This window comes from Engraulis encrasicolus, chromosome 16 (assembly GCF_034702125.1).
Source record: "Engraulis encrasicolus isolate BLACKSEA-1 chromosome 16, IST_EnEncr_1.0, whole genome shotgun sequence".
NCBI classification, from domain to species: Eukaryota; Metazoa; Chordata; class Actinopteri; order Clupeiformes; family Engraulidae; genus Engraulis; species Engraulis encrasicolus.
This window is the reverse complement of record NC_085872.1, coordinates 19465542-19491133: the sequence shown is the minus strand read 5'-3', so window position 1 is coordinate 19491133 and position 25592 is coordinate 19465542. Positions and strand designations below refer to the sequence as shown.

The 25592-nt window shown below is 44.2% G+C and overlaps 1 protein-coding gene across 1 annotated transcript in view; it reads left to right on the top strand.

Annotated features, from left to right (window-relative positions):
• The window catches only part of hecw1b (HECT, C2 and WW domain containing E3 ubiquitin protein ligase 1b), a 92119-nt gene extending 71588 nt beyond the window's left edge, over positions 1–20531 (top strand). The window contains exons 21-29 of the mRNA XM_063219918.1: positions 427–541; positions 1056–1169; positions 5385–5537; positions 8916–9014; positions 11995–12124; positions 13488–13634; positions 14653–14767; positions 15973–16171; positions 19733–20531. Of these exons, the coding sequence (XP_063075988.1) occupies positions 427–541; positions 1056–1169; positions 5385–5537; positions 8916–9014; positions 11995–12124; positions 13488–13634; positions 14653–14767; positions 15973–16171; positions 19733–19844 (1184 nt within the window). The 3' untranslated portion in view covers positions 19845–20531. The remainder of the gene's footprint in view (positions 1–426; positions 542–1055; positions 1170–5384; positions 5538–8915; positions 9015–11994; positions 12125–13487; positions 13635–14652; positions 14768–15972; positions 16172–19732) is intronic.
• Positions 20532–25592: the final 5061 nt, after the last annotated feature.

Sequence of the window (25592 nt, the reverse complement as noted above, 5' to 3'; positions counted from 1 at the left end):
CTTGCCCAATGTAAAACCGCCTATGCTGAAGAGATTTCTGTTGAGTACCTTGTTCTCCCTGCTATATGATCCTCCTGGGGGCTGTCATCAGTGTGTTTTATATCGCTCCTTGTGCTGATTATATTCCTACTTATACTTCCTCCGGCAGTCCTTTTATGACTTCAGGGGTCAGACTGATGCCGTTGATGGTCTGGTCTGAGCTCATTGTGTGTGTGTGTGTGTGTGTGTGTGTGTGTGTGTGTGTGTGTGTGTGTGTGTGTGTGTGTGTGTGTGTGTGTGTGTGTGTGTGTGTGTGTCTGTGTGTCTGTGTGTCTGTGTGTCTGTGTCTGTGTCTGTGTCTGTGTCTGTCTTTGAGAAAGACAAAGTGCCTCTTGAGCCGTGTCTCTTTAAAAAAAAATTTCTTCACCATTTTTGGCTCGTGTTCAGGTACACAGCGAGCGAGAGCGCCAGCCCCTTATCGCAGAGACTTTGAGGCCAAACTCCGCAACTTTTACAGGAAGCTGGAAGCCAAAGGATATGGCCAAGGTCCCGGGAAGATCAAGTAAGATTACATTACAGTGCACTTACATTGCATTACAGTTAGCTGGCCATTCACTGCACCAGTTAATAAATCAAGTGTTAGCGTTAGTTCTGGCTAGGCCATGGTAGTGAAGAGCTTGTTGCTTATTATTTGTCTCAGATGTTCTAGATAAACTAATCAACTCTCGTTGCAAGTTTCAAATTTGGCACCTTTTAAAAGTTCTCTGCTTTGTTCCCAACTCTTGGATGCTCGCTTCTTCGCAACCCACCACCTCCCAAGCTCCACCTTGTCGTGTATGACGTGGCGTGCGCTACTCCTTGTCATGTTTCTTGTCTTGTGTTTCTTGACTGTAAACTTTACACTTTACAGTGTAAAGGATCTGACAGAAGTGAATTTTCACTTCACTCAGTGATTTCACTAATTAACTGATGCAGTGAATGTTTGGAACAGTGAGTACAGGATTGTAACCTCTGAAGCCAGATGACCCGACACTGCTAATGTGCATATGTATCTATCTGCCTGTGTTGCATTTAAGGTTGATAGTACGGCGTGATCACCTGTTGGAGGGCACCTTTAACCAGGTCATGGCCTACTCACGCAAGGAGCTGCAGAGGAACAAACTCTACATCACCTTCGTGGGAGAGGAAGGGTAAGAATCAGCAGTATGCAACAGAAAGAAGTAGGATCCACACTGCTGTCCCCGGTTTATTACACACAATGACCTTTACCAGTACATGGTCTTCATCAGGTGTACATTATTTGTTTATTATTCACACAAAGTATAACGACTGAAGGATTGTAACGTTTGTAAGGATTGAAAAGTTATCTGTAATACACTGGGAGCAGCAACAATGTGTGGATCTTTCTTTTCTTATGTTGAATCCAGTACCTGCTTAATTGGATGTGCGTGCAATCCAAATGGTAGACCTACTTGAGGAATCAGCCTGCACCCACAAAACGCACCACATTCATTGTTTTCATAGGAAAGATGTTTCTGTACACATGAAAAAATACAGTGTTAATTCAATACAATTCTGAGAGTATATGGTCCTGTACCATTCAATGTCAGCGCTAAATCCAACTCTTTTGTGTTGACTATTACAATGTACAATGAAACAATGTACACTAAAACAACTGTCTCTAAATGTTAATTCACTACTCAAAGACATGAATTAATAAAAATAAATAGATTGGAACTACATATTCTCAGAGTTGTGTTGAGTTAGTATAGTCTGGCACAGCCGTTCTCAAACTTCAGAACACCAAGGCCCACTTTGAAATGTGAAAAAAGTCTGGGGCCCACCAAACCATGTAGCCCAACATAACATAATCACTATTATATGACATTATATTACATTACATTATATTGCATTTGGCAGACGCTTTATAACCAAAGCGACTTTCAAAAGAGGACATATTCAAGCCAACATCACAAGCAAATACAATGTGCACAGGAGATATACAGAACAATAAGTGCAGTTGCAGAGGGGTTCGTTTTTTTTTTGTTTTTTTTTTAATTAAAGAGTAAATAACGAGTACACACACACAAACTAACTAAACTAAACATCATGTCAGGAGTCTGCCCTGGGGCAAGGCCAGTTCAAGCATTAGTCTAGTAGATTCTCTCGAAAGAGGAAGGTCTTCAGTTGTTTCTTGAAGGCTGCAAGAGATGTGCTTAGTCTTGCTGCCTCTGGGAGACCGTTCCACCACTTGGGTACCACAACGGAGAACAATCTTGACTGGGAGTACCTAGAGCGACTGGATGGCAGAGCCAGACGGCTTGTGCTGGATGAGCGCAGTTCTCTTCCAGTAACATAGGGCGTTAGTAGGTCCTTCAGATACGCTGGGGCCGTTCCTGTGATGGTTTTGTAGGCAAGGGTCAATGCCTTGTGCTTGATCCGGGCGGCGATCGGTAACCAGTGCAACTCAATAAATAGAGGAGTAACATGGGTCCTTTTGGGTTGATTGAATATCAACCGTGCCGCCGCATTCTGGATCATCTGCAGAGGTTTTAGCGCACAAGCAGGTAGGCCTGTCATTAGTGAGTTGCAGTAGTCAACGCGGGACAGGACAGTGGCCTGCACCAGTCGTTGTGTAGAATATTGTGTCAGCACAGGTCTGATATTCCGTACGTTGGACATCTGGAATCGACAGGTCCGGGTGACTGAGTCGATGTATTTGGAGCATGACAGCTCATCATCAATCATGACGCCAAGGTTTTTGGCGACTTTGTTTGGGGTCACGATGGTGGAGCCTATCTTGAGGTTGATGTTGTGACTGAGCGACTCTTTAGCTGGGATCACCAGGAGCTCTGTCTTGGCCAGGTTCAGCTGTAGGTGGTGGTCCTTCATCCATCTTGACAAATCGGTGAGGCAGGCAGAGATGCGTTCCGAAACCGTGGTGTCATCTGGACGGAACGACAGGTACATCTGGGTGTCATCAGCATAGCAGTGGTAGGAGAACCCATGTGTTTGAATGTCACGTCCCAGGGAGGAGGTGTATGTTGCAAACAGAAGGAGTCCCAGCACTGATCCTTGGGGTACGCCTGTGGAGAGGGTGTGAGTCGTAGACAGTTTCCCTTGCCATGACACACTGAAGGTGCGTCCAGAGAGGTAGGAGTTGAACCATGAGTGGACAACGCCTGTGATTCCCATGGCTGTGAGTGTCCTCAGGAGGATCTTGTGGTTGACTGTGTCAAAGGCTGCAGACAGGTCTAGTAGGATGAGGACCGAGGATAGTCCTTCCGTTCTTGCAGTCCTTAGAGCTTCAGTCACTGAGAGTAACGCAGTTTCAGTTGAATGTCCGCTTCTGAAACCAGATTGTTTTGGGTCCAGTAATCCGTTCTGGTTTAGGAAGTATATTACTTATATTATATTATATTATTTTATATTATATTATATTATATTATATTATATTATATTATATTATATTATATTATATTAGGCCTATGTTATGTTTAGGCCTATATTGTTATGATGAATAATAAGTTAGGGCCTATTTTCAGAAAGTTGTGGCCACTGAGGGGCCTCCTAAATACTGAATATGAAATTAGCATGAAACAAGCCAGCATTCACAGCTTAGATAAATACTAAATGCATACTAAATGCTAAACGCACACAAGAAAGACACAAGATAACTAAACAAGCTGTGAATATCTAAACACCATGTCAGTAAATTTAAGGATAATTTTCCCAGACCTCTCGCGGCCCACCTGCAATGCCGCCAGGCCGCGGCCCATAGTTTGAGAGACACTGGTCTAGTACATCAAGATTGGAGGTGCTTGGAAAAAAAAACACGCTACTAACCATACCAGGTACAACTGTGCAGTAGTAACGTGCACATTTCATGAGACTTGGCTTCCAAGTTGTTTCAAGCTGGACCTTGTGAGGAGCTGTCACGGTGGAGTCAAGAAAACATGCTATATAAAACACTGGCTGCTGTAAGTCCTGTGGCTACTGTAATATCAGGTGATCCTGTTGGGGTGGTGACAGTCAGGGCTGCTGATATCTTTGGCTTGGCCCTGGACAAAATCATCAGAACCCCCTCCTCACTAAATACACTCAATGTAATGGGGACTAGGTCCTATGGTCCCTTCATCCCTGGACCCCGGACAACTGACCCCTTTGTCACCCCTAGTGTCGGTCAGCTTCCCTGGTGGTAGTTGAACAGCAGAGTGTGGATGATATATTGCTATGTCAGCTCCTCCATGGCTGTCAGTGCTGCTGAGTGTTGAGTGTGGTGTCAGGCACTGCTGCCTCAGCCAGGTGATTCATGGTGAACGGCGCGTCCCTGTCCTTGGCAGCGGAGTGCAGTGGCTGATATAGTCCTCTGCCTTTGGGAGATTAGAGCCAACATCTTAGCAGGGTGACATTCTCCTCTTATACATATATTTGTTTTTTTTTGTTTTTGTTTGGTTTGTTAATTTTTTTTCGCTGTGACTGGTCAATCTTATAGGAGCTGTTCTTGGCAGCGACTAATATAGTCCACTGCCTTTGGGAGACGTCACATAGGAGAGCCTGCCTCTTGGCAGTGTGACATTCTACTCTTATATTGTTTTTTGTTTTTGTTTTTTTTGGTTTGTTTGGTTTGGGTTTGTTCCGCTGTGACTCTCTCAGGACAATCCTGTAGGAGATGAGTTCGGAGATAGGAGTTCCTGTTGTTGAATGCTGCCCCTGTGACCTTAATCAGAGGACTTTGAAGGTCACGGAACAAAACATTGTCAATAAAGAGACTGTCAGTGGAAAAGGGTAATAGTCATTGGAAAGGTTTTACTACATAGTACTACACCACTACAATATTTTACACAGAGCCTTTAATACGTAATACATTTACGAATTGGTCATTGTCATTCTGGTAATTTTTTGTTATTGTATTTGTATTTTATTATTGTATTGTATATTTATTGTATTGAGACTTAAATTCCATCGCAGTCATGATCCTTTCAGTATTATTTTAAGTCTTTATTTTAACTGGATGGTAATTAATATCAAGTGATTTCAAAACATGTGAAGGGAAGAAAAAAAGATTAGATCTGCCTTTAGCCAACTGAGTTTGGTTGTGATGTATGCAATTCACTGGGCTTTAAGACTGCCTAAGCATTATAGTTCCAATCACACAACAATAGCATAATCACTAAAACACTCCCACAAATACAGTATATCATAATCACTAGACTAGTGTCTGGCAAATTAACAGAATTTAATTGAATTCACGCCCTTTGTTTGCCAATTGGCCAATGTCAATGATAGAGGAAGTTTTTTGTGAGGTCTCATCTGCCTTTCTCTATCTGTCTCTCTCTGTCTCTGTCTCTGTCTCTCTCTCTCTCTCTCTCTCTCTCTCTCTCTCTCTCTCCTCTTCCCCTCAGACTGGACTACAGCGGTCCGTCTCGTGAGTTCTTCTTCCTGCTCTCCCAGGAGCTCTTCAATCCGTACTACGGCCTCTTCGAGTACTCGGCCAACGACACCTACACCGTGCAGATCAGCCCCATGTCCGCCTTTGTGGAGAACCATCTGGAATGGTGAGGAGAGGGGCTCGCTCACACCAGGGACACACACACACGAATTTGGCCAAGCGAAGCGAATTTTGTCATTCATTCCTATGAGGGAGGCGAAGGCAAGCGAACAGGAGAAAAGTGAAGCAAAAGTATTCGACCAAGTTTAACATTATGCAAATGATGAGCGAATTTCGCCTGCGGCGGCTTATCAAATCAACAACATAGCTGTGGCATTACATTTCATTCGCTGCGACGACCTGATGACGGTTCAGCTGTCAGAATGGAACACTGTATGTGTTTCGCCTGTATGTGTCCCTGGCGTCAGGGGGGGAACAACTGCACACAAGGGCCCCAGGGGCAAGACACTGATAGGGCCCTGAGCCATACAGCCTGCCAAGGTCTCAATAGGACACCCACCACCAATACGGGAGGGCAGGAGTGTCGCACACTGGGGGTCAAGTGTGGCTGAGTCAACAGGGCCCCATGTATATAGGGGGCCTACACACAGTCCGATTTATGTAAGGCAAGGCAAGGCAAGACAATTTTATTTTCATAGCGCATTTCAGTCATGAAAGCAATTCAATGTGCTGTACAGTGAGATAAAAAAAACATGCAAAACAGAACAGCATGACAAAAACAAAAGCATAAAAGCAATAGCAGCGCAAGGCGTGCGGTGCATAGATATGTGGCTGGGTGGGTCCGTTGCAGCTGATTGTACATAGGGCCCATCATTTGCTGCTACAGCCCTGCTGGAGGGTCCCGGGCCCAGGCGCAAATGCCCTGCTCTCACCGCCTCCCCAATAGCTCCACCTCTGGGCTCGCTTGCACTTCCCATAAACACACGTTTCATGTTTGGAAGAAGTGGGCAGTGAGGACCTCTTGACCACCATGTCATGTGGTGCTAGAGCTAGTGTTTCTCAACGGGGCACTACAATTGGGGAGCCTTAGTGGGGCGTTGAGAAGGATACAGCTGAGTGGGGGGCGGGGCTTAGTTCCCATTGGGGGGCATTAGTCAGTCCCTCCAGGATTTTGCACTGGGATTTTGTGATTTTTGCGGTCAAAATGTCTGATTTTGTGGCGGCATTTTCTCATTTTTTGCAAAGATTTTGCGGCATTTTCTGGGTTTTTTTGGTAACTGAAAACCACAATCAGTCTAAGCAGGCTTAAGACAAAAGAGAGAGATTCAGAAACACACTTCCTATATAATAGAATAATAAAATATTGACAATAATAAAATATTGTCAAAAACTGCCAGAGCGTCTTATAAGCCAGTGAGTCCAATGTGTAAAAAAAATCATGGCCGCGACACTCATAAATCTCTGTCGATATTTTAGAACGACTTCGGGGGAAAACGGGACTGCGCGTTATGAAAAAATACTTGTGGGTATAGCCTACCAGTAGGCTAATGAAGAGCGTCGCGGGGTACAGTAGCCAGGTTGTATGCAAGCCCTTACAATGTCACCTGTTGGAAGACGCGTCTCTCTCTCTCTCTCTCTCTCTCTCTCTCTCTCTCTCTCTCTCTCTCTCTCTCTCTCTCTCTCTCGTGCTCGTATTGCAAGCTGTTGCATATTTGCTTGATGCAAAGTTGTGATGGCATACACGCTCTCGTTGACATGGTTGTGTGCATGGTTGCATGGATTCGCAAGACTTTATTGCAATAACACAGTGAAAGCGTGGAAGGGCCGTTCACTTCCTATCTCGGTGTCCTTGACTGAAACAAGTTGCAAAACTCCACACTTCCGAATCCTTTGCGATCGGCACTACAGTGATTGTTATCAGAAGGCGTGTGCCTACGCATAGACATAGACCCTTCAATTACAAACATTAGCGAACATTGAAAACAGATCAGACAACGACCGTCGGGTAGCATGCTCATGAAAGCGACAGGGGAGAGTGGAGAAGCTGCGCAAAAATGTAACGTAAGATGTTTGCTACTGTGCGACAGCACCATCACTATTTCATGACTGCATAAACTTCTTCGTCATGGATAAATGGGCAACAATACTTTTTCCAGCCAGGATTGCACTGAAAAGTAGGCTGTTAAAAAAAAGGTCACGGGTGTGCAGCACCGACGCCTGCGTGTGTGTGTGAGGGAGGGGAGGAGAGAGACGCGGAGCAGCTGAGATGAGGGTCGCGACATGTTTCAGTGACATATTAACAAAAATGCTTCCTATTGGTTTTCGTCTCCGGTGGTATTGTAGTCACATTTTTATTTTTTTTGACGAAAATAAAAATTAATAAACTCCACAGAATGTTGAAGGGGACAAAGGGGAAAATTTGTGGGGAAAATGCGGCTTTACAGGAATTACGTGGCATCGTGAAATTATGCGGAATATCATTGAATTTGCATGAATCCACGCGATCGCTGAATCGCGAAAAACTGGAGGGACTGATTAGTCTTTTTTAATTTTCAATACTAAGAGGGGCTTTGGCAGGATTATTATGAGGTCAATGAGCCGTTTGTTGAGAACCACTGCGCTACACAGTTAGTGGTGTCTTATTCACAGGGTGAAAAAAAAGAGAAGTAGAGGAAGGGGGTTTCTACATATTGTGGCAGTGGTCTGTGAGTGTGTGTGTGTGTGTGCGTGTGTGTGTGTGTGTGTGGGTGGGGGTGCGTGCTTGTGAGGGTGCATGTGTTCGTGCATTTGTGTGTGTGTGTGCGTTTGTGTGTGTGTGTGTCGGGGGGGGAGGGGGTGTTTGTGTGAGGGTGTATGTGTGCGTGCGTTTGTGTGTGTGTCTGTGTGTGTGCGCGCGCGTGCGCGTGCGTGCGTGTGTGAGAGTAGTCATTGGATGCATTCCTATTCTGAATGTGTCAGCTTCAAGTGCCTCAGACTCTCCAAAAATAGATGATGTAGCGTGAGAAAACTTGATGATGGAAATGTAGACCATTTTTAAACACAGTCAGCAAAGTTTCCCTTGTGTCTTTTGCCTACTTGGTGATATATGCCTCTGTTTTATTTAATGTGTGTGTGTGTGTGTGTGTGTGTGTGTGTGTGTGTGTGTGTGTGTGTGTGTGTGTGTGTGTGTGTGTGTGTGTGTGTGTGTGTGTGTGTGTGTGTTCACGTGTGTGTGTGTGTGTGTGTGTGTGTGTGTGTGTGTGTGTGTGTGTGTGTGTGTGTGTGTGTGCATTTAATGTGTGTGTGTGTGTGTGCGTGTGCGTGCGTGCACATTTTGTGTGTGTGTGTGTGTGCGTGCGTGCACATTTTGTGTGTGTGTGTGTGTGTGTGTGTGTGTGTGTGTGTGTGTGTGTGTGTGTGTGTGTGTGTGTGTGTGTGTGTGTGTGTGTGTGTGTGTGTGTGTGTGCGTGCACATTTTGTGTGTGTGTGTGTGTGTGTGTGTGTGTGTGTGTGTGTGTGTGTGTGTGTGTGTGTGTGTGTGTGTGTGTGTGCATGTGTTTTCCAGGTTCCGCTTCAGTGGTCGCATCCTGGGTCTGGCCCTGATCCACCAGTACCTTCTCGATGCCTTCTTCACCAGACCCTTCTACAAGGCCCTACTCAGACTGTGAGTTACGCCCCCTGTCCATTACATTACATTACATTACATTACATTACACCTAGCTGACACTACAGGGTATTGGTTACAGCCCTTCTACAAAGCCCTACTCAGACTGTGAGTTACACACTTACATTACATTACACCTAGCTGAAACTAAACATCTTCTATTAGAGTACGATACTTCAAGCCTGTGCATTTCCTTGTGATGTCATGTGAACGCCCCTTTAGGAGACCTTCGGTTAGGAGTTCTTTGGAGTCTTACGGTTGAGAATGAATGGAGTTCCCTTGGCACTGTAGATGATGGTAGCGCTCCCTTAGGAGACCAATCTTGAGCACACTCCTTTGCATTTTGTGGGCGGCGTTGGAGTTATCATACTCTAATGCAGGGGTGTCAAACTCAAATTGACTGAGGGCCAAAATCAAAATCTGGAACGAAGTCGCGGGCCGAACTCAACATTTATTTTTTAAAATGGACTAAAATTGTGTGTACATGCTCTTCATATTCATAGCTGTACATTAAGGTGTATGTGGGCCAACTGTAATAGATATTTGAAATGATCTCGCGGGCCGAATAAAATGGCTTCAGTGGTCGCATCCTGGGTCTGGCCCTGATCCACCAGTACCTCCTCGATGCCTTTTTCACCAGACCCTTCTACAAGGCCCTACTCAGACTGTGAGTTACGCCCCCTGTCCCTTACATTACATTACATTACATTACACCTAGCTGACACTACAGGGTATTGGTTACAGCCCTTTTACAAGGCCCTGCTCAGACTGTGAGTTACGCACTTACATTACATCACACCTAGCTGACACTACAGGGTATTGGTTACAGCCCTTTTACAAGGCCCTGCTCAGACTGTGAGTTACGCACTTACATTACATTACACCTAGCTGACACTACAGGGTATTGGTTACAGCCCTTTTACAAGGCCCTGCTCAGACTGTGAGTTACGCACTTACATTACATTACACCTAGCTGACACCAAACATCTTCTATTAGAGTAAGATACTTCAAGCCTGTGCATTTCCTTGTGATGTCAGGTGAACGCCCCTTTAGGAGACCTTCGGTTAGGAGTTCTTTGGAGTCTTACGGTTGAGAATGAATGGAGTTCCCTTGGCACTTAACTCTTGGGCCGAATAAAATGGCTTCGCAGGCCAAATTTGGCCCCTGGGCCTGAGTTTGACATCCCTGCTCTAATGGATGTTGTAACTTACAATTATTTACAGGGTATTGGTTACAGCCGTTTTACAATGCCCTGCCCAGACTGTGAGTTCCTCCTCTTCCATACTGTTTTCAGGCCCACCAGAACAGTGCCAGTGCCTGTTCATTACATTACATTGCACTTAGTTGACACTTTTATCTAAATCTACTCACTGTTATTTACAGAGTATTGGTTACAGTCCCTGGAGCAATGTAGGATACGATTCCTTGCTCAAGGGCACTTCATCCATGGATGGCGGTTTAGGGAGAGGTAAGGGTGGGATTCGAACCTGCAACCCTCTGATCTTGAGACCACCTCCTTAACCACTACGCCACGGCTGTCTCCAGGTCCACCAGAACGGTGCCGGAGCCTGTTCATTAAATTACATTACACTTAGCTGACGCTTTTATCCAAAGCGGCTTACAGTGATTTTAAGTACTGGGTATTGGTTACAGTCCCTGGAGCAGTGTGCTGTTAGGTGCCTCGCTCAAGGGCACCCCAGCCATGTAGAGTGAGAAGAGTGGGAACAGAAGTATTTTACAGTTCACTATTGCAAACTAACTTTCCGTTCTGGAGCGCTCAGACTTGCGGCGTGAACATGCCAGCTGGTTTAAATATTACCGCAGAAATACACCTACCGCGACAAGAGCGAGGCGAGCGACGGAAGTAATTGACTTTGTATTGAGTCGCATGTCAAAAGCGATTCTGGAGACTAGAGCGATTTGCGCGACGAGCGCGACAGTTTGAAGTTGAAATCCTTTCAACTTTCTATGACGCGGTTCGGCGACAAGCCGCGACAGCCAATGACTGTATAGAGGTCAGTGACCACAGCCAATGGGAATGCTTGAATGCTCTGCCTTCTGCCTGTACGGACATACTCTAGTCTCTTCAATCGCTCGTATCGCTTGCTTCTGCACTCTGTCGCTTGAATTGCATTGCGCCTGGTCTATTTGCGCGGTTAGATGTGAGAACAGGCACCAGCACTAATCTCAATTGGCCTGAACGCACCTCCTGTTCTCTCCAAAGCAGACAAGCCACAATCTGATACGTTTATCTGAATAAGACATCAAAACACAGCGGATACAAACCACTTGAGGCATAATCTTCACTCTTCATAAAGATATCAAAACAAAACAGATAAAAAGCAACTTGAAGAGTAATCAATTGTTCCCAACAAAATGTAGCCACATATCAAAACAGTGTATTAATACTGTAGTGGCAGTCTTGTCTTGGGATCGCAAGATCCACACACCCAAATACTCGAGAGGAGGAGGAGCCAGTAGTATTGGCAGATCAGTGTTTCACTATGGCCATCCTAATGTCTGAGAGAGAAATGTATTTATTTTTTAAAGAGACAGTGTACTAAACATTACCCTTGTAGCAAGGACAGATGTGTGCATAAGGTTATAGAAGTACATGCGAAGATCCGCCTGCAGTCCCTTGGCAGATGGATGTAATTTAAAAAAAGATAAGAAATGAAAATGTACAGGAAAACGTCGCCAAAATCTGTCACTTGAAGTACTTTAGACCAGTAGAATCGAAGTGGATGGGCTTATCTTGCAAGCTAGGTCAAGTAGGATACCAATCATCCAGTGTAGTGTGTGCTAGCGTGAATAGCATTTTTAAAAAGGCTCTTGTTTGTTTGATATACCTGTCTGTGTCACATGTCTAGTGTGCTGCGAATAAAATTGCCCCATGGGGACAAACAACGTTCTTACTAACTAACACATTCTCTATAGCACATAAAATATAATGTTCCCTTATTGCTGTGTCTCCCTCAGAGCGACTGACCTCAGTGACCTTGAGTACCTGGACGAGGAGTTCCACCAGAGCCTGCAGTGGATGAAGGACAACGACATCACCGACGTCCTTGACCTCACCTTCACTGTCAACGAGGAGGTCTTTGGACAGGTGAGACATTTCATCTTGGTGATGTTACCTCACCCACTAACCCGGCCCACTTCAATGTTTAATGCTCCCACAGCATTTCTGATTGCCTAGTTCCTGTGCTGCCCATAGGCCTTCTGAATGATGACTTGACTTGACTTGAAAGCTTTAATGTCCTTAAAAAGGCAATTTGTCTTACAGCACAGCAGAATGACATAAAACACATAGGACTCACAAAAAAAACACATACAGTACAAACACAATAGATAGCTAGACATAGAAGTTTATATGTAAATAAATACGTAAATAAATGATTGAATGATTTAGCACTAGCAATTGCTACCCAAATAGTAATGGCGCTGCCCTTGTAGCCGTGGATAATGAGGTGTCTAGAGAGGCACCGACAATAACTACAGTGCACACATCATCACAGCTGTTTTCACTAATCACTAGAAACAGAAACTAAACTAGAAACGAGAAACTAGAAACTAAAACACAAGAAACTCATTGAGTTCTTCTTGTCATTACGCTAGCGTCTACAATTAGTCTGATTGTCATGAAAAGCATTGTATAAAACGTATGTATTATTGTTATTATGACAAAATGTCATGTCAAAGTAAACATATCTGATGTATCTGATATAAGCAGGGGTGAAAGTAGACAGGTGCGCACAGGTGGGCAACACCGGTATAGAATTTACAGCCAGTGAGCAGTACCGGTAAGAGAAAGGTTTCATGCCAAAAAACCCACATTTGAAAAAAGTAAGGTGCGCTATTTACTTAAGTAGAAAATATACAACCACACTTTGCCATTTGAAACAAGCGTCCTATGAAGAGAATAGCTCAAAGTTACCCCAAATAGTCATGCAGAGATATACGTATATCTGTAGTGCACGGAAGCACCGGTAGCATCTGTAGCACCGGTAAGACATGAAAAGTACTTACAACCCTGGATATAAGTATCTGATGTTCCTGTGGACTGGCTTGGATGCATACTATTGTCCATAGATACAGTTCTACACTTCTCCTCCACACTTCTCCTCTACACTTCTCCTCCACACTTCTCCTCTACACTTCTCCTCCACACTTCTCTACAATTCTCTTCTACAATTCTCTTCTACAATTCTCTTCCATACTTCTTTTATCTTCCACACTTCTCTTCTACACTTCTCTTCTACACTTCTCGTCTGCACTTCTCTACACTTCTCTTCTACCATTCTCTTCTACACTTCTCTTATCTTCCACACTTCTCCTCTACACTTCTCCTCTACAATTCTCTTCTACACTTCTCTTATCTTCCACACTTCTCCTCCACACTTCTCTGCTACACTTCTCTTCGACGCTTCTCTTCTACACTTCTGTTACATCTCCACTCTGTGTCCTCTCAGGTAACGGAGCGGGAGCTGAAGTCGGGCGGGGCGAACATCCAGGTGACGGAGAAGAACAAGAAGGAGTACATCGATCGCATGGTGAAGTGGCGGGTGGAGCGCGGGGTGGTCCCTCAGACGCAGGCACTCGTACGAGGCTTCTACGAGGTATGTACTATATCAGGATATAGCACTGTAAAAACTAAATAATCCACACTCTTCAGATCTTGTGCGGGGCTTCTACGAGGTATAACAGGATGTAGCACAGTAAAAACTGGAAAAAAAACTGCTCTGTTCAGACCCAGTGCGAGGCTTCTATGAGTAGGCTAGCGTATATCAGGATGTAACACAGTAAAGAGGAAATAATCCACACACTTCAGATCTTGTGCGATATGTAGCACAGTAAAAACATAAAATCTGCACTCTTCAGACCTTGTACTGATTTCACTGCAAGTTTTTGGTCTTTAGACCTGAACAAATCTGCACTCTTCAGATGTTTTGAGATAAATGGCATTTACTCTTTTCACTGCATGCTTTCAGTCACAATCATAGCACAAGATCTGAGGTTAGCAGATTTTTGTCCCTTTTTCTTCGAAAAGTATTGCATAAAATAGTTGTTTGTGCCTACATATTATGGTTATCTAAAGGTGCTGGTATGCTTGCTGCGAGCTGTAAATTACGCGCGTCACCGCGAGCAACCGGCATCACATGCTTGCTTCAAAAGCAGTTGACCAAGACGCAAAATACTGGCGGACAAACTCAATGAGACACTCTTAAAAGTTGCTGCCATTGTCGTTTTCATATCAAGCACACGCGTGGAACTGCGCAGTCTATCTTACGATCGCCCCTAGTGAGTTTGAAGATAGCCTATTGCACCTGACGCACGCATTTGGCTGCCGTGTCCAACGCGCGCGAAATTGACATTAAATACGCATGTTAACGCGTTCATGAATGAATCGTGCACGCGCTCGCGTATCTTGCAGCAAGCATACCGGCACCTTTATAAGACCATTTTAGCGGAATGCAGTGCTGTATTCATTTCTTACACTGAAACGGTTTTATGTTATATTACATTATTAGAACCCCAAAACGTACAACTAACCAACAGTTGACTAATGGAGTTGCAAGCTGTCAGGATATAAGGGTCAGGAGATTTGACCCGTGGTCTATTTGTGTGTGTGTGTAGGTGGTGGATTCACGATTGGTGTCAGTGTTTGATGCCCGTGAGCTGGAGCTGGTGATCGCTGGCACAGCAGAGATAGATCTGAACGACTGGAGGAACAACACGGAGTACAGAGGAGGTCAGTGGTGGTGCCTGATCCATACCGCTTACACTATCCGTTCTGCACACGTGCAAGATGATATTGCCCATCGATCTGTAACAGACATGCAGTGTTAAATACTCAACTTTGACCAAAAAACTGAAGAGTCTGTTAATCAGGCTATGTTTTAGGTACAGATATGTATTAAAAAGTAGGGCTGTAACGATATTGTATCGAACCGAGAAATCGTGATAAACAAAGTCACAATAATGTATCGTGATACAAGGAGGCAGTATCATGATACGCCCTTTCAAAGTTTTATTACCAATTTAGTCCAGAAAACAACCTTCTAATTTGATGTGATAGTGTTTCCAAACTTCAGTGGAGATACATTTCAGAAATCGTGGGGTGTATCGAACCGTAGGTCAAAAATCGTGATACGAACCGAAAAGTGTGTTGAGTGTATCGTTACAGCCCTATTAAAAACTATGCTTTTGCGCATCTCTGTAATTTGACAGGTGCATAGAATATGAACTTAGTGAGGCTGTAGTATAAGAAATATCCTGAACACTGTCCGTTCCACCAGAAAGTTAACTTTAATACAACGTTTCGGTCATCCAACCTTCTTCAGGTAAAACTAAAATGGATGAACGAAACTGTAAAACTGGATGACGAAAATATTGTAAATAAAGTTTACTTGCTGGTGGAATGGACCTTGTGCTGGATCTTCCGTGTACTTGAATGTATGGATTCTACCGTCATACAAATATAAATCTGTGAAATAAGTCCACAGTTTATCTACTGTACCACAGGGCAGAGGAGTAATACATCTGTATAGGTCACATTCCCACAATCCATCGATAAATCATTTCCACTCCACACCATAGACCTGAGGACATACAGTAACACCGACCAAGATATGTTGTGTTTTATTTAAAAATCTATATTTTTAATCTTTATCTTATATATTGATGTGGCATAGTTCGGTGCAGTAGGAATATGATATATAACCAGCGTAACAGGACAATAAATCACACTGAACTAAATGTCTCTACCTCTCTCTCTCTCCCTCTCTCCCGGTCTCTGTCTGTCTGCCTCTCTGTGGCTCTCTGCCTTTCTCCTCTCTCTCCCTTCCTCTCCCTCTCTTTCTCTCTCTCTCTCTCCCCCTCTCTCACTGTCTCTATCGCTCTATCGCTCTATCTCTCTCCCCCCCCTCTCCCCACCCTCTCTCTCTCTACTCCCAGGCTACCATGATGGCCACATAGTGATCCGGTGGTTCTGGGGAGCGGTGGAGCGCTTCAATAATGAGCAGCGTCTACGTCTGCTGCAGTTCGTGACGGGCACCTCCAGTGTCCCCTATGAGGGCTTCACCGCGCTGCGCGGCAGCAACGGACTCCGACGATTCTGCATCGAGAAGTGGGGCAAGATCACTTCTCTACCCAGGTACAGTGACTCATACATAAATGGCAGAGAATGCAGAGTGCACATTATTAGTAATACCGGTGCTGGACTAAACAGAGGAGAACTGAAAAGAGATATATAATATATCGCCATCATTATGCAGACACTTGGTCCTTCATTAATGTGCAATGTTGCATTAATGTGCTATGAAAACGATTGGGAGCATTGATCAGACTTTATTATCTCTTTACAATAACGCAGTGTTTCTCAAAGTGGGGTGCAAGCCCCCCTGGGGGGGGCGCGGAGACATTGCAGAGGGGGCCTGTGACATCCGATTTTGTTTTTTTTCCCTCCAAGGAAATTATTTCCTCTCTCCAATAAGCAATATATTTTAAGCCCTCACCAACGTTACATTGTAAATTGTCATACATTTGAATAACATAGGAAAGCACACACGTCCCTCTTTGTTTTATCTCACCAGTCACCTTTCCTTTGATTCTGCGCAGCGCAGCGATCGTAAAATCAGTCTGTGCGAGTACTGCTGTTGCTTGGGGGGACTCGGAAGCATCCAGACCCTCCGCAGGGGGGAATGATGGGAAAAGTTTGAGAACCACTGCACTAACGGATGCACTCAACTCGTGTGGCACTACTGCTTATTATTTCTATGTATTTATCATTCTGGGTGTTTATTATTTCCGTACATGTGTCTGCATTAGAAATTCAGTTGCTTTCAGTGTTATTGTGTGTGCACATAGGTAGGTGCATAGGTCCATTTATTCTCAACTGCTCTATATTTTATTCAATTGTATGCCCTGACTTACATTCACAGATGTCACTTCAACCGAGGTGCTTTCGTACCGTCTACACCCGTAATTGAACTACTGACCTCAAAGCGACCCCAGTTTTGGGAGAGACAGACAGACATGTACTACTAGACTGATGCCACTCAGGTCCCATTAAGGCTTTCCAGCATGTCAGACTCAGGGCTGGGCAGGGGGAGAAATAGGGCCCGGGCACTTTTGGCTTAAAGGGGCCCTTCATAATTAGTGGCGTAGAACTGACTCACCTTTTACATTTCTGAAAATAGGGGCCCACGAGGGCTAGCCTGGTCCTGACCATCCCATAATACTACCATTTCATTTCGTATTTATGGTCTGGCATTTGTTTGCTCTGAAGCGATTGTAGGAAGCAGAAAGTTTGCACTCAGTTATGGTTTGAAATCATTGGACACCTCTCACCCAATCGCTGGCAGTTACTCAACAACAACATAGCGCAGACCAATAGCTCTGGCGCAGATGTGTACGTCATTGTCACGAACGTCCTCCCGCTTTCGCCCCCACGTGGGGGGGCGTATTCGATTATTGGCTGTTTTCTGGGGGGGCGTTGCGATCAAAATTCTACTGCTCCAGGCACTCCACAGAGAAGCACGGCCAGACTACAGTAGTGGAGCCAATTCTTTGGCGGAAGTACGTAGGATGGCTCGCGAGGCTACACGAAGGCACAGGGCCACTGGGAAATGCCCGCTATGCCACTAAGGCAGTCCAGCATGGCAGACTGTTGTGTAGTGCCGGCTCTGGACTGTGTTAGTGCTAGTGCCAAGTTATTGCGTTGGCCCTATGAAGTAGAGGAACAAGTGTTCTCACTCAGTATTAAATGCACCGTTACGTAGTCAGGGATTCCAGACAGCCTCACAGACAGATAAACGCACACTCATACGCGCACACACACACACTTACTTTTAGACACAGTCACACAGCTTGTTCTTTCTTTGTCTGTCTGTCTGTCTCTCTCTCTTACGAACACATGCACACACACACACACGCACACACACACACACACACACACACACACACACACAGACACCCTGTTTCTCTCATGCATACACAAAGTATGCTAATGTGTCTGTGTCTGGGTCCGTCATGCCTCAGAGGGCCCAGGGGGAGCAGTCTGACCCACATCTGGGCTATTCTAAACACCCAAAATCCTCACTCCCCTCCACCCATATCCCCCTCTCTCTACCTCCACCCATATCCCCATCTCTCTACCTCCACCCGTAGCCTCCTCTCTCTACCTCCATACTCCACTAACATTGAACAACCAACCCCCCCGTCCACAATCCACCTCTCTCACCCCCCAAACCCACAAGTCCCACTCCTTACCTATTACTGACTCTCCACCCATAACCTCCTCTCTCTACCTCCACCCTCCAGTAATGTTGGTTAATATACGATACAGTCCTCCTTTCCTCCTGCCACTTTCCACCCATAGCCCCTTCTCTCTACCTCCACCCTCCACTAACATTGACCCCCCTTGCACAATCCACCTCTCTCACCCCCCAAGCCCATAACTCCCACCCCTTACCTATAACTGACTCTCCACCCATAACCCCTCTCTCTACCTCCATCCTCCAGTAATCTTGGCTAACTGTTAGCCGCTAACATACGACACAGTACTCCTTTCCTCCCGCCGCTTTCCCTAGGCCCAGGGCAAGGGAGCATTGGGAAGGAGATCTTTTCTAACACCATCCCCCTCCCTCACCTACCATGCTTCACCAACACACACACACACACACACACACCTCCCTCCACCCGAAAACCCCCCGACCGCCTCCCATCAAAGCAGTCGCAGCGGGTTGGTGACGTTACGCTATGGTTTTAAACAGAGGATATGGACATGCTCCTTCAGATGTTTCTAGCTGTAATACAGTTTTGCCTGAGCGTTCTTCCTCTTCCCCGAGTCCCTTCAGCATGTTTTAATGGAGCCGCTGTGGGTTACAGCTCACCGCTCGTCTGTCTGGGTTTATGGTATTTGATTGAAATGGGGAAAGTGCTATTGAGGCTGATGATAAAAAAGGACGTGGCTGGGCAACCGTGGCCTAGTGGTTAGAGAGTTGGTCTTTCAATCAAGGGGTTGCAGGTTCAAATCCCCTCTGACCCCTCCCTACATCCCCAACCATGGCTGAAGTGCCCTTGAGCAAGGCACCAAACCCCACATTGCTCCAGGGAATGTAACCAATACCCTGAAAAATAATAACTGTAAATCGCTTTGAATAAATGAAAGCGTCAGCTAAGTGTAATGTAATGTAATAATGTGGGGGAGAATGGTATGAGCAGAAGACTTACCGAGAGTGCCACTGCATAAGAGCTGTTATTTGGTGTGATTTCTACTAAGATTTTTTAAATTAAATCAATACTTTGTTTAAAAAGGACAAAGAGTGAGGTAATTCCTCCATGGGCCATACTATTAACCTTGCTCCGCCCTACTGGTGATGCAACGCCTTCGGCTCACGAGATTTGCAGTCTATGGAAATCAGGCGACCATACTATGTGACAAACCTGGATTTTCACCTGCTCTTCAGGCCTATATTGAAGGTGGCCACATTTGCAACAGACCCCACCTTCACGATAGGTCCCCTGAAATATGTTACATTTCAAGTGAAACCGCATGACATTAAAATGATGTCGGGGGCCGGATAAGACAGCCTCAACGTAAACAGCCCTCGAGACAGCGCTTCCCCACCCCTCCCTGCTTTACAGTCTCAATCAAGGTTGATGATTAATGATTAAATGAATTACCGGTAAATGAATAATCTCTGTCTTTCAGGGCTCATACGTGCTTCAACCGTCTGGATCTTCCTCCCTACCCCTCCTACACCATGCTCTATGAGAAACTCCTCATCGCTGTGGAGGAGACCAGCACATTCGGCCTGGAGTAATGCAGTCATGCAGTCATGCGGTGATGGAGTGATGGAGTGATGCAGCGTTGCAGTGACGCGGTGATGCAGTAACGCAGTGATGGAGTGACGCAGTGATGCGGTGATGGATGGATAGATGCATTCACTCTTCCTCTCTGCACCTATCCAAACGCGAGACTCTTTGGAGAGCAATTATTCTGCAGACAAAACAAAAAATGATGTGTACTTTTTTCCACGATGTGTACCTTAACTGTTGACGGTGGTCTTTTTTTAAAACGTCACTTCTTTTTGTGAGTAAACCAACATAAAGAACAAAAAACAAACAAACAAACACTTATGAAAAACGAACACCAGAAAATAAAAGCAGACATGCATGTGTTAGCTCACCCGTCGGTGCGGTGCAGTATGTATGTACAGTCTTTTTGTATTGGGTTGGCACAATCCAAACAGGTATGCAATAGCAAACATTAACGGCTTCAGCCTCCAACCAGTCTCAGGGCCTCAATCCTTTTACTGCGAACCGAACAAACAGACCGACAGCCATTCCCCATACCCCCTCCATACATCACTACAGCCATACAAACACTGGGACCCTCCAGCCGTGATTCTGTTCCTCATTAACTGTTCTCAGGCCGACCAGAATGGTGCCGGTGGCCGCACCAGCTATGTTCGGCACGACAGTGCTTAGCTGCGAACCGCCCACGTTTATACCGCTCTGAACTTCTGCACGTGATTGTGTTACCCAGATGAAACTGCTGACGTCCACGTTGTCGTCACGGTTCAGAGAGAACAGCCAAGTATTTTTTGATTTGCTTTGCGAACCAACTTTCCGGTTTGCGAATGCTAAGATTTGTGGTGTGAGTAACACCGGCCGGTTCGCAATTAGGTGCGGGAATGGGCAGTGCACTGGCACGGTTCTCAGTCGTCCTGAATGCGCCCATTTTTGTCTCACCCTTCACAGGACTAGAGACACTGCTGACCTGCTACGACAGGAAGTGGAGATGGGTCAGACAGGAAGTAGGCCTTACAAAGATTTCGATAACTAGACGTGGTGTTGTTAACATCAGGGTACAAACACACACTTGGGCATGGAATCACCTAGGCGGCTATGGAATCTTGGGAGACATCATATCGCAGGGCCTGAGTTTGTGACATCCCTTAAAGTGATGGTACACAGGGCAACTTTTTGGGCAACGTTGCTGATCTAATTTCGGCTCAAAAAGTGTTGTAGTGGAATACAAATAAAATCTTATTGTAAGGTTGCCTAAAATTGTTGCTCAAAAAGTAGACCTTGTCGCTTCTCTTGACTGTTGTTTGCGGCACACCAAAGCAAAGATCCTGCACATTATCCATTCCACCACCATGTAACTTTAATACGATAACTTAAATACACTGATTTGGTCATCCAACCTTCTTGGAGGTCCGATGACCGAAACGTTGTATTTAAAGCTTTATGGTGGAATGGACAGTGTGCGGGATCTTTCTTACACTTGAATGACAACCTCACTGGGTAACATCCCAACATAAGAGGTGTGCAGAAGCGTCCTTTTGGGGCAGATCAAAACATGTCATCCTCAGCCTCCTGCTGCCCTGCTCACCGTGCTAGACCGTGCAATGTCATCACAGTTCAACAGAATAGAGTTTAGCTGAACAGAACTGGCTCAAACACAATAAATGATCCAATTATAGCTAGTCTCATAATGATATTGTGTAATTAGCGAGAGTTTTTTTTAAATATACATTATTAAGTGCTTTCTGTTGACCAGAGGTTCAGATATAAGTTGCAAACAGGGTGGACATACTTAAAGTACCTTCCCCTCACTACAGAGACAACTGATATACAATACTATACATATATAATTAAAAGAAAAAAACGTTTATAGATACGTATATATTAAAAAAGCTCTGGTTTCAAACACAACAGAACATTAGACATGAATATTTGTTATGATCACGTTGCACTTTCACTTCCTATACACAGCCCTTTAAGACCTCCATTCATGTCTTCAGTGTCTGGTGATGAAAGCCCACAGCAGTGCAGTCACAATGACACATACAGTATAGGGCCGCAATCACTCACATTGTGGTTACCGCAGATACCACTGGGTCGCAGCATGCCAGTCATCTCAACTGATTTTTATACATTAGATATTAAAGTTTTATGCAGTAGTCTTGTCTGTTGGTGTAAGAAAATATCACACAGGTTTCAAAACCTCTTTTTAATTTAATTTTTGGTTGGATCTGTTTTTTATTATTATTTATTTGTTAATTCTTAAATTTGGTCATGTTCTCCCAAACTATGTTGAATTATTAAGAATGAATTAACATGTGACTAAGCTAACGGGAACCTTGATGTCAATTGGCTATGGCACTTGTCAAATGGTGAAAACAAATGTCTATTGAACAGCTAACAAGAATGTACTAATCACAAATATGGCGAATTAAAACAAAAAAAGTGCTCAGTTAGGACTTTCATATCATAAGGAATTTATATGCTCACATTCTCAGTCTAAGTTTTGGCCATAAACATGTACGTATGCATCTTCATTACACATCAAATGTAACATAAGAAATCACTCTTGTTTTGTTTTGTTGTAATTTATTCATTTTATTTATGTATATTTTTTTTTATTTTGAATTGTCATTTTTTTCTAAAGTGGTCATGTTTGTAAGGATGATTTGAATGTTTGCTTGTGTGAAGATTGTTAAAATCTTTTTTTAAAACGATTGTGTGTAAATATACTGTATAATGACAATGAATTTCATTCAGTGCAGATCAAACTTGACTTTTCTTAACTTAAATCCGTGCACAAATGGCATTTGCAGTCTTGTCCATTGATGCAGTAGATCTAAAATTCGGATGACATAGCCATACTGTCTAATACTTAATACATTTTTGCATTCTCTCATCACAAACACTCAAAAGTGTTAGTAGTACCACAGCTTTTTTTTGCTATTGTAAGAAACACACACACACCCACACACACACACACACACACACACACACACACACACACACACACACACACACACACACACACACACACACACACACACACACACACACACACACACACACACACACACACACACACACAGATGAGTGTGTAATGTACATTAAAAATATCGCCATTTTTTCCTCAGTCGTAAGAGGCAGAGGAAGCGCCTGATCAACAGACAGACGTCTCAGACAAATCGCCAAAGATCCTCATCTCAGACATCAGTCAAGAAACGCAGACGAGTTGGCACGCGAGTCTGCAGGCCCGCATGTACAGTAGACCTGCATGAGGTTAATTACTACACTGTAAACATTGCAGCCAGTTAAATGTAAATGTAAGTTGCCCTGCTGCCTTAAGTTTGTAAGTTTACTCAACTCAAGACTTGAGTCAACTCGAGGCTTTCTCAAGTTGAGTTACTGTAACTTACAAACTTAAGGCAGCAGGGCAACTCACTTTTTAACGTTTAACTGGCTGCAGTGTTTTTACAGTGTATTGTCTTTTTTTATTGTTTCACAGACACTCCACAGAGAGATTGAAAAGCCATAAAGAAGCCATAGGATCAGGCGATGACTTGCAGAGCAGCGACCCCTTTCTGTTTGTGGGTCTGACACTGTAGAGATAATGAAAAGCAAATAGAGAAGAAGAATGAGAGAGAAAAATATAAGGAGGACATGGATTGATCCATCAGATGTTCACTAGCGGTGCTGAAGTCAACACGCATAATGAAATTTGTGCTCCAAGCAAAAACAAAAAAACAACAATGAAATCCAGGTAGTTTATGGTTGAAACGGTTACTGGCTTCCCAAACTGCCTATTAATATTTCAATTCCAGTTCCAGTCAATTAAGATAGCTCTCACTTTGCCCTTGGGTCTTCTTTCCAATATGCGGACTCCCGTCCTCGGCCTATGCTTGTGGCCTCGCATTTCGCTGACGTCCCACCTCCATGGAGGAAACAATAACGTTTCCCTGCTGTCAACCTAGCCTCAACAACTTTTGAAGGACTATTTGTTATTCACCATCCCGATTGCAAATGAGAAAATGACATTAGAATTGCGCTTTTGTGAGATTGAAGTACACTTCTGTCGTCAGTGACGTCATCACGAGGTCACAAGCAGGCAAGGGCGCTAGGAGGAGGACGGGAGTTAGGATATTAGAAAGAACCCTTTGTTTTTGTTGCCATACATTTGGACCCGTAGTGCCCCTCTGGGGTGCATTTCTGGAAAGCGTAATTGTTAGCAGTTAGCAACTTCGGTAGTTGTCAATAGGAAATTGCATTGCAACCAACAAAGTAGCTAACATAGTTAGCATCTACCCTTTCCAGAAATGCACTCCTGAACAGGAATAGCCACCCATGTGCTCAAGGGATTGCTCACTGCAGCTGCTGGAAGCGGAGGGCCCAACTCAAAATATAATCTCCCATCCTCGCCTTGTACTTGTGGCCACGTGATGCAAGGCAAGACACCATTGTCATTCGAAATTGTATTCAATGACATTCTATTCAATGATACTCTACTCTACTCTACTCTACTCTACACTACTAAATATCTTGCACAATTACAATTCAGAGGTCATTTCCTCATTTGCAATCAGGCGCTGAATGGGGAAAGGTAACCCAAAAGTTGTTGTGCCTATAGGCTGACAGCGGGGAAACTTAATTGTTTTCTGCACAGAGGCGAGGTGTCAGTGAAGTACGAGGCTACAAATTAAAGGAGAGGACAGGAGGTTGGATACTGAGCTGGACCCAGGGTTCAGTGACGTGAGAGTCACTCTAATTTGAAAACATTCACCTGGTTAGTTACTAAATTACGAAGTCTATGACATATGGTGCATTAGTCCCTTTAATTATCTGCTGCATTGGGTGTTTTGATTCTGAAGGCCTCTAACTGAAAAACAGCATTTTCTTTAGTTTTCATGGAGACCATGGGTATCTAATACTGTATAATATGAGAGTTAATCTAATGCAGTTTATGAATAGTTTTAAATTGGCCTGAGCACTGTTATTAGAATATAAACTGTGTTAATATATCTGATATAAAGGTGTATACATGTATACAGCATATGTATGAATTGGACCTATCTAAAGCATACCTTTGTATAGATATTAATGTTTGTAAAGTGTAATAGGCAGCAGTAAGATGAACAGAACTGGAGAACATTTATAGAGTAAAGACTTATGATGTATGATCACAATCACATTTGATGGACTGGTTGTAGTGTATTTATTATTATTGTATAAAGTGTATCATGCTATGCATATTTTGTCATTTTAATAAGTAATGCAATTTGCCATAGTATCAGTTGTTGGGGCCTTCTTTTCCTTTTCTCCTTTGTATTAATATGTGTTTTTTATAATGCGTTTCTGTATGGAATGTCACCGATGAAAGTTCTTAATCTGTCTCACGGCTATTCCCTCCTGAAGTCCACACTGAATTTAAAACCTTCACATACCCAGAGTCTCTCTCTCTCTCTCTCTCTCTCTCTCTCTCTCTCTCTCTCTCTCTCTCTCTCTCTCTCTCTCTCTCTCTCTCTCTCTCTCTCTCTCACACACACACACACACACACACACACACACACACACACACACACACACACACACACACACACACACACACTTGCTGCTTAACTGTCTCACTCTGATTTGATCTCTACTCTCCTTTATAAAACAATCCTGTTGATTTTTGCTCACTGATATTTACTCTGTCTCTCTCTCTCTCTCAGGCTCTGCTCATACATCAAGCCTAGCACTGTTACGAATGTCAATAAACAATC